Source organism: Hyposmocoma kahamanoa, unplaced genomic scaffold (genome assembly GCF_003589595.1).
Source record: "Hyposmocoma kahamanoa isolate Upper Pololo Valley unplaced genomic scaffold, ASM358959v1 94765, whole genome shotgun sequence".
Classification (NCBI taxonomy): domain Eukaryota; kingdom Metazoa; phylum Arthropoda; class Insecta; order Lepidoptera; family Cosmopterigidae; genus Hyposmocoma; species Hyposmocoma kahamanoa.
The window spans coordinates 1-10,475 of record NW_020654948.1 but is presented as its reverse complement, the minus strand read 5'-3'; the positions used below and the strand labels follow the sequence as shown (position 1 = coordinate 10,475).

The window sequence follows — 10,475 nt, the reverse complement described above, 5'->3', positions numbered from 1 at the left end:
AATGAAAAATAAATCAACCCTAACTTACTATTCCTTTCCTCAAAAAAAATAAAAAATAATCACGTAGTATTCACATTAAAAAATAACGATTTTTAGTTAGTTTCCTAATATTTTCTTTGCAAGTCCTATTCTTTTTACCTGGTGCTTTTTTACAGATTCTCCCGTGTGGAATCATGTTTAGAATGTCAGCAAATGTCAGTAGCAATTGACACAGTATCTGTTTGGGTCTGACATAACCTCAAACAAAACCTCAAAAAATTAGCGCGTGATGTTTAAATATTTATGTAGACGTTTTAAGGCTAATAATTTTATATGTTAGTGTCCTCCATGATTCATAATAAAAATTTAAACTAAGGAAATCACGTAAGTAACATTTTGAAAAATAATAGCAAACGGAATAGACCAGCCAAACCGGCAATTTAGGCGTTATGAATTTCCCAAAGGGGTCTTTGATTGCTTACATACCAGGAGCAATATTGAAATTACTTAGAGATCAGTATAGGTCCAGAAAAATGCCTTTTTTGTTACGAGAGACTCGTTTTACTTCTATTTTATTTGAAACCGTGCATATTAAGTCTTAATTCAGCGGGAATTTTATTCTTCTGCCAATAACTAATAAACTGCCTCTGGGTCGAACGGTTACCACGCTGGTCTGCCACGCAGAAAAAGTTTATATGGCCTACTTTTATTTCACTCGTGAATTTGGGTGTAATTTGTGGTTATCTATGTGTGTCCATGGCATCCGCGATACAGGGTTACCCTAGTGCGGGGCTATGTAGAGTGTGTACGTTATTATTATTTTTTCTATCTTTATCATTTCAGTATGTCCCATTCAGCCAAAGCTTCTACTACATTGAAAGGCAAAAAACTAGACCTAGTTCAAGAGGAAAAGACCACTGAACTTATACCAAACAAGAAAAATATGTTAGCAGCATCTGCCAGGTATAATCAAGAGTATGTCAAGCTTGACACTTTGTACTTTGGACCATTCTTATTGCAAGTCGCATAGAGTTGGTTTCAAGTCTTAAGTGCTCTTGACCGTGTACTAAAATGTTACTAGCCCTTGCTAATTGAAACTTTTGCCGTTTCTTATATTTGAATTGTTTGTTCATACAATAAATTATAGAATGTGGAAAGAAATTTTTTTGATAATTAAAATTTGAAAAACCTTGTAATGGAATAAGACAGCCCAGTTGAAATATTATTGTCTTAACAGTTTAGTGTTGCCATTAAAACGATTTTCTACTAAATAACTGTTTAAATTTGAAAGTATTGCCATTTAAGCCACTGTGTCTACTAATTATTTGTGAAACTTTCACCAGTGTTGCTTTTTACTCAATTATTGTTTTTAATAATTGTCAGAAATAGTCTAATTCAGTACCTATTCAAATATGTAATTTATAATAACTTTTTAAAAAGAAGTTATATTACTGGTACTTTAACATATAGTCACTTTTCTCGTATTGAAAGTAGAAATGAGGACAAAATTTCAGCCAACTTATTATTGTCGTAGTAACGTAGTTGCGTTACTACGACAATCATGTCCACCCATTCATGCGAACAACTTTTGCTATATGTGTCACCGTACTTAAATCGCGTAATAAATATATCCGTTTTATACTATATATTCATTTCCACTCAACTAAAATATGGAACTTATGATTGGTAAAAAAAGTAAACGATATTCAAATTTGATTCTTTTTCTTAATGTAAGGGTGTTATTGTTCGTATAAAAGGGTAGAATCCACCAGTAGGTGTAACGCAATTAAATCCCTTTCAAGCCCTGAAAAACCACCCTATCAAAACTTTTGTTTTGGCGTGATTGTGTAACATGCATCAATGCAAAGGACAATGGCAAACTCACGTATCAATTTTTTGTTGACATAATTTTTATAATATTGAGTTGAAATTCCTGAACAAGTTTTGTTTTGGGTTTACTATTCTGAGAATTCAGGAATTAATATATTCGGTGTATTATTATATCAAAATAAACTACAGAAGCCTTAAACAGAGTTATTAGAAGATGAATGGTGCCGTGGGTTTGTGAGGTGACAAAAGTTCAGAGGAAATTATTTTGTATACTAGTATGGTCAAAAGTTAAGCCGTAACAAAAAACTGAGTTAACTAATAACATACCACAGATTATTGCACTGGTAACCCACGACACAAATTATTTTTGTTTGTGAAACGCGCTGATTTTGGGAACTCTTTTGTCAGTTTTATCATGTACTCGCGTGGCATTTTGGTGAAGAAATTATCGACTTTATTTTGTAATGAAGTAGATAATCTTTTATTAGCTTATGAGAAATCGGTCGAATCAGCATATTTGATATTACGTGAACTAATAGTGGACCGTATCCATACATTTTTTTTTTGGCGGCCAGATGTCGCTCAACGTTAAGAAACTGATAGTTATCTTTAAGAAACTGATAGATATCAGTCTGTTTACATAGTAATTAGTCATTCGAGTTTCTTTTGAATATGATTTTATTTCTAGACTTAGGGTCGTATTCCAGAACTCTACTCAATGCTCAAGTCAGCACTTGAGTATGCTTTCTGATAATACAAATCATACCCAAGTCCTTGCCATTAGGGTCGTATTTCCTGTGCTTGAAATTATACTCAATTCCTGAGGGTCTACTCTCGATCTCCGTCCGAAACAATTACTGTCAAATAAGTAATATTCGACAAAATTAAAAGACAAGTATCAAGTATGAAGCTTCATTCGCATCACGCGTCTTTTCATTTGGTCAAGTATTCCTTATTTGGCAGTAATTGTTTCGGACGGAGATCGAGTGTAGACCCTCTTTCTTGAGCATTGAGTAGAGTTCTGGAATACGACCCTTAGATAGGCCGCTGTTATCATTTGAAAAACCTAATTAATTTATTTTATTCAAACTTGTAATTAAGACATTTGAAGACGCTAACGAACTCTTAACTATGATTTTGCGATTGTTCTTTTCACATTTAGAATATTGTTATTTATTCCGATTAATTACAGTCCCCAAACACAGCAAGCACGGAACAAAAGGTCTGTGGTTTCTCCAGACCGAGAACTTGTACCATCGAAAAAAAATAAAAAGAAGAAATCGAAAAATACTCTTGGTAAGTCTACATTTTCTTCTCACTTATAATTGCGGCTCAAAATACATTTTTTTTAAATTGATAATAGAGAAAACAACGAAATGCTAGTGCTTTTTTTTTCAATTATCTTTGCCTTTTGATGGATATTGAATGAAACTCCATCTCTCATTATTTATATTATTAGATTTATTTCCTAAATTGGTTCAACCGACAATCGAATTCATATATCTTCTTGCTCATCGACTAAGCAATGATGGCCGAAAAGACGCTCTTGCCAATCTTCTTATCGTAAGGCTCAACTTACACTGGCGCAGAGTCGAAGCTTCGAAGAGCCGTCGCGCGTCGCCAGGCGTTGTACTTGAAAAACATGACGCGTCGCGGCGCTTCGACTCTGCACCAGTGTGAGTTGAGCCTAAGGCGAAATACAGTGCAATATTTATGATATTCTATTGTTTTGTGTTGACCTGTCAGAAGTAAGACATTATTAGAAATAGTGGATTAAACGACAACATTGTCAAAAGTTTGACAGATTAAGCGACGTCTGTGCAGGTCTACGAAACTTCTCACTCAGCCAGACCCTTTGCTACCAGCGACTGACGCGAGATGTTGCTGTAATAATCGTAATATCGAGTATATATTAAGATTATCATTTCCTACGCTTAAAACTTACATTAAAAGTATTTTAACTGAAAAACCGTATTACAAAATTGAAGAGTGTTTGTTAGATAAAGATGTATGTAAAGACAACATGAATATGAGTCTTGATTCCACACAATTATGATCGAACACAAAACATACTATCGATCTGACAGAGCTCGAACATGAGTCTGTATGCCAAACTAAGGCCACACATAATTGGGTAATAGGGTAAAGTATTTTCATTGTGATTGAAGTTAATTCATTCTGTATTTCATGTGACATTAGAACCTATCTGATTGGTCTGTGTTAATATTCCGCTGCATTCATAATGGAATTAACTTCATAGTGAACATTATTCATAAACTAAATAGAATACTAAGGATTAACAAGAAACAACATAATCAGGTAGATAAGTAGCACTTGGTTTGTTAATATTATGGATATCTTCTTTCTTAATGAAATTGTGTATATTTTTATGGTCATGAAGTATATGCACCTTACCTATTTCTGTCACCAAACAATAATGTCAGCATTACTGTGTTCCTGTTTTGAAGGTTAAGGCTGCTGTGAAATTACAGGCACATGTGACTTGTCAACTTATATCTCAGAGTGCGCAGTGACAGTGCGCCTCAGATCTTTGCGATTTAAAGCTCTGAGTAGCATTGCAACTGTTATGGACAGGTGTGTAGCTTCAAAACCAGGGTACCATCTCAGGAGTGTGCCATCAGGCGCACGACTTGTTCGTCCCGTCACTTGTTATTAGTTTTATTTTATTTCTTTATTTATTTAGACATTTATTTCGGGCCACATGACCCATATAATATATACCTTAAGGACTAACATACATACAATATAATAATAACATTTCTAACTAATTATACTTGTCGGCGACGTCTGGCGCAATTTGGTGTCAGGTAACCGTCCGCGAAATCCAAAATTCTTCCTTTATAAAGGTCGACAGATGTTCGGTTGGTACTCTCACCACAAACGAATTGAAATTAACATTGTGGCGCGACTCCAACCGCAATTATAAAAAAAAACAGGTGAAATAATTTATATGTATTTATTAAAGAACCTACACATTTTTTTAAGGCTCGCCACCCGACGATGGCCCTATAATTGCCTCCTTAACCGAAGAATACATGAAAGAAATGCAGAACCAATTGTTAGAGAAACAAACAGTTATGAATAAAGACAGCAAAGCGAATTTCACCAATATAATTTACAAACACAGAGTCACATCTAAGGTAAGTTAAATTTTAATTCATTCAAGTGGTAGGACTGACAAAATAGGCAACAACGAAGATGTTGGTTTTTAAGAATTTGTCCCTAGAAATTGAAATTTTAATATTTAGGTTGTCAAAACTAAAACATACCAAACACGCCAAAAGTAGTCAGATAATAATAAATTTAGGAAACAATTTCATAACAACGAAAACATTATACAACTAGGAACAATATCAATAACAATACAGCAGCAGATGCAAAGGCGATGCAAACGTGATGCAGTCGTTGTGGACCTTTACACACACGCGCGATTTTAAGCAGCGATACAAGCGCGCGACTGCATCGATTCAAACGCGCTATTGCGTCGATGCGATCGCCTATAAATCGCAAGTGTAGCGATACTAACCGTTGCTAAAAGCCGTGTGTAACCACTTTAAAATAATGTACAACAAAATATAGACACCAAGCTGTACCGAAGGTGAAATGCGGGACAGTGTATGAAAAAGCCATGGAACCATCTCCATGTAAATCGAATTCAGAAATAGACACGAAATAAGGGCCAAACATTCCTGGTAACTCATCAGTGATACATCACTTATAAATATCAACTCTCGTTTGCACTGAAATTGCAAACTAGAAAGCTGAAATAGTACCGCGCCAACAACTGACCTGTGCGTAAGTCTCCGTATATTCTAAAAATATTCTGTATTTATTGTAATAAAGATGTTCCATTCGGTGGTGTGGTGAAAAACAGCAAAACATCTAATTATAAAACAAACGGAATCAAATTTTATCGGTAATTAAATATTAAATATGTCATTTTGCAATTTTCGACCATTATAGCAAAGCTCAAGTTAACTGGTCAATTTGAAGTGAAATAATTGACGACACACGTCAATTGTTTCGAATTCGGGCGGGCCAATCAGAGCGCAGTTGTCACAGTAATAGTTTTCAAACAAATTAAATGACATTTCGTCTCTATATACTCGATGACCGCGCCTTAGATGTGCCACAAATTACACTATTGGTGTGCACTCACATGAACGCTAGTTTTGTTTCTCGACCGTCTCAGAATCCCATATTATTTTTCCAATCCGTTTGCAAACCTATTCAATAGTAGTAGCGCTCTTTGCGAATAAGTTTTGTCCTGGGATGTGTCGCCACTTTTATCTATTTAGGCCGCCAAGCATAATGTAAGCTTCAATGCGTTCCGGTTTTGAAGATAAGGGTCATGGAACTTGTCAACTTTATGTCTCAAGATGGCAGAAGCAGTGGCAATGCCCTTCAGATCTTTGCGATTTAAAATTTTGAGTAACATTACAATTGTCGTATTGTTTACATCAGGAATTAGGACTTTTTTTAAACGCCACGTCTCACCTGATGTTAAGCGACGATGTGACCGACGATGGGACGCGCTAGCCAAAAAAAATGCCTATTCAGCCTTGAATAGCCCCAAATTATACTTTTCGGGACACGCTGATGCCGTAGAGTATTCCATTTCCATTTGCCATACGCATCAGAAAGGAGGAGGCAAAGCGCTTAGTGCGAATAGGTGGTATATCGACATAAGGATGGATCTTCTGGTCTACCGAAGGAGGAACGGTGAGGGTGGAACTAAATTGAAAAGTTCCTGCGCACTCTTCCCGAAATGTAACCGATGGAAAACCGACAAGCAGGATACTTTTCTGCGATGATCGACATTTTGTAGCTTTGACTCCACAAAAGAATTGTTGTTAATAAGTCTCTTTGCTTTTCGCTCTACTGATTCCAAGGCAACTAAGTGGTAATGGGCAGAGCCGTCCCAAAGGTGGCATCAGTACTCCATACAAAGCACAAGTTCGATCACTTGTGCTTTGTACAGATTTAAAAGTTGTTCAAGTGTGAAATACCGCCTGACCTTGTAAAGTATGCCTAGTGTTTTGGCTGCAGTTTTTGCCAAGCTCTCGATTTATCACCCAAAGTTGAGGTTGAGGTTGGTAAGTCCAGACCAAGTAGCTCAAGGTGGTCACTTATCGGCACGGATACATCTCGAGGTTCTCTAAAAATTCAGCGACAAGAAACCTCCCGAATAAGTTTAGTTAATTTCCATTTTAATTTAGGTGACGGCGCCAATGAATTCCTTAGCAGATTTTCAAATAACACCAACATTAAAACAGAAAGCATCACTCAAAGCCTCAATCGACAAGTATCCAGTGTTGAAGAATCAGGAACTAGTAAATAAATTCATGGCAGTACCTATGACTAATAATCAAAAAGGTGTGTTTTTGTATTTTAATAATAAAATGTCACCACGTACTTATTATAGTTCCTACGACGTGTAATTGCGAAACTACCTTTTCTACTAGTGTGTACTGTGCTTCGTGACGCTAATAGTGGTGGGGACTTCGAAGTTTTTAAAAGATATTTCCGATTCATATTAGGCTAAAGACAGCTCTCGTTATTCTGCAGACAGTCTTGTAGACTACAATTCGGCTATTATCGAACTAATAATTATACTAATAAATCTTGTGTTTGTTCCAAATTAAAAAAAGAACTAAATCCGTCGTTCTGACTCAGTGTTGCTGTTAGAACCATCACGATCTACTAACTACATTATTCTGTCAAAGTTTTTGACAGATAAGCATAAGAATAAAAAAAAAGAAAAAAAAAGCGCGAAGCGAGTCACGCAAGCTAGCGAAAAACGCAAGTGAACCTGTCATTAGCCAACATTATTATAATTTATAAAACAATTAGGCGCATTTTATTTTTATTGAACATCGTGATGTTTTTGCGTATATACGCGTAATTTGTTTGTGAAAACCCACCACTAATTTCTTATTATTATTGAAACAAAGATCAAATAAACACAAAAAGGAAAATTCCTTCGACTGGACTCGAACAAATGTCTGTTAGGGTAGCACATTACGATACGATTTTTATGAAGATCGATTCAAGTGTACTTATACGATCTAGTGATTCATTTCAATGCTATTTTTAAATGAATCGATTCAACATTAACATCCATATCGTATTCATAATTTAAAGAAGACAGTCTCTTTCTGGACCCCTATTTTATAATGGTCTGCAAGAAAAGCAGTTTGGCAACATCTAAGTACAATAAATCTACAATATTTGGCTATTTTCGCTACTTCTGTGCCATCTGAGTCTTTTCTAACAGGCTAGGCAAAGTCGTAACCGACTGATAACAAAATGGCTGTCAAAAATATTTTTTTTAATCGTAATTAATTTTGAAACGATTTTTATGAGATCGATTCAAGAGCACACGATCCGATCTGTCGATCGATCGATTCAGAGGCCTATGATCCATTACGATTAAAAAAATCTATTAAAAGCAAAAAATTGTGCATCCCTGGTGTCTTTTGCCTCTGCGTAACTACGATCCGTAGCTCAGTTGACAGAGCGGGTAACGTTGAGACAACAGACGCGATATCGAATCCAGCCGGATCAAAGGATTTTTTTTGCGTTTGTTCCATCTTTGTATTAAGAATAATAACGATTGAGCACAGTTCAAAAAGGCAGGTATTTTATTTGAGAAGGCATATATATACATTTTATCACGCCAGTCCACTAGTATTAGACCTTCGACACACTCTCGTTTTGTTCTTTATTATTTTTGATCGGGTTTTTTAAGGTCCCTTAATTTCCATTTCGATACCTCCAATGATACGCCTATTTTATTTTTAGATCATACTGTGTTATTTTTGTTAACAACCATATTTATTTACTAATATTATGCTCCCCGAATTTTGTGAAAAAAAGAAACAAAAACAAACATAAAAAAAACGAATTTTGTGAAAATAGTAAACAAATACCAAAATAGAAACAGAACAGATCCAAAAATTAAGTTGGCATCGTGTTCATTGGAGAATTTAACCTTTTCCCTAGAAATACCGAAAACAACATATAATATGCGGTGTATTTGGTTGCATTTGAAATAAGGATATTTAAATTTACGATACAGGTCGCATCCGTCAAGTTTTAAGAGAAATCTTCAAAGGAACCTCAGAGACATTGTTGCCAGATGTAATTAACAATAGAATACAGGCAATATTGAAAAGTTCACCAAATCTAACCGACATTGATTTACGTAAAATAAGAATTTTATACAACATGTTGAAGAAATCAACGGAAAATAAAGATTATACATTGGAAATGGAAATCGATTCGAATGAAAATGAGAAAAAACCTAAAAAACGTAAAAAGGGCGCGAAGAAAGTTAATGATGATATTAAAAAAGATTCTCCTATAGGTTCAAAGCGATATGTGCTTTTTATTGGTAATTTGCCATTGGCTGTCACTAAAGAACAGGTACGTATTATTTTTTTTTGCATGATGTAACTTTTTTATGAAATATATTATTATCTATTCAGAGTTATTTGTAAAATACTAAAGCGCGGGTCACACTGCAAACGAAGCTAAGCTAAGTTAGCTTAGCTCTCGTAGCCAGAGCATCTATCTACTCATACTTCGTTTCACACTGCGAACTAAGCTTACCGAGCTAACTAAACTAACACAAGGATCAAAAAGGAGGCTCTTAATTCGACTGAATTTTTATGTATGTTACGCGATAATTTGTAAATCGATTATGATGATTCTTTTTTTTTTTTTTTGTTGAAAAAAGGATACCTCAGTATTAGTCCCTTTAGTTCGTCCAGGGAAACTTTTTACTGTGTTCCGATTTTGAAGGGTAAGGGTGCTGATGAAATTACAGACACATGGAACTTGTCTACTTATGTCTCAGAGTGGCGGTCGCAGGGGCAGGGCCCCTCAGATGTTTGCGATTTAAAGCTCTTGAGTAGCATTTCAAATGTGTATAATAAATGTAATAAACGACATGTTCGTTCTGTCACTTGCTATTATAAAAAAATTATTTAAATTTGAAGAGAATATTCCACCTGTAAGGATGGCAAACTAGGGGATTAACCCGCTTTCGTAAACTTTCCGGTAACCGATTTGAATTAAACTTGGCAAATAGATGTAATACCACGAACTTTTGAGGTTGGTTTTTTTTTTTTATAAAACAGTTACAATTATTATTAACATGGATTGCTGCAGAGTAACGCCTGAAAGTAAGTATTAATTAGGAGTAAATGTGATGTATTCCAATTTTATTTATTTCTATTCTTTCATTCAGATTTTGGATCATTTCTGGGACCTTAGGGACAGTGTGAAAGACGTTCGCCTTCCGAAGCGCGATTCAAGCAAGAAGACTGCCATTGCGTATATCGAACTTATGAACGAACCTAGCTACGAGGTAATTTCCTGTATGTGTATAGTTTACCATGTTATCCGTGACATCAATAGGGTAATTTTCAGGTAAGTTTTTTTGTTACTCAATTTTGGTGACAATTTCTTTCGAGTACTATTTAATATTCGAATGTGGTAACCTGAAATATTCCTTAATATTTGACGATGATATATTAGAGTAATTAAATAATAATAATTGTCACCAAAATTGAGTACAAAAACTTACCTGAAAATTACTGAATAATGTCATCGAGTTGTGTTCGTGTTAAAAAAACCGT

The 10,475-nt window shown here is 35.1% G+C and overlaps 1 protein-coding gene across 1 annotated transcript; it reads left to right on the top strand.

Moving 5' to 3' along the window:
* Positions 1–319: 319 nt before the first annotated feature.
* Positions 320–10,266, top strand: LOC113238093 (the record flags this gene model as incomplete). Its single annotated transcript, XM_026474815.1, has 7 exons — positions 320–363; positions 823–942; positions 3,002–3,105; positions 4,816–4,970; positions 7,050–7,206; positions 8,912–9,258; positions 10,085–10,266. Coding segments are annotated over exons 2-7 (1,064 nt in total), but the record flags the coding sequence as incomplete, so codon positions are not given.
* Positions 10,267–10,475: the final 209 nt, after the last annotated feature.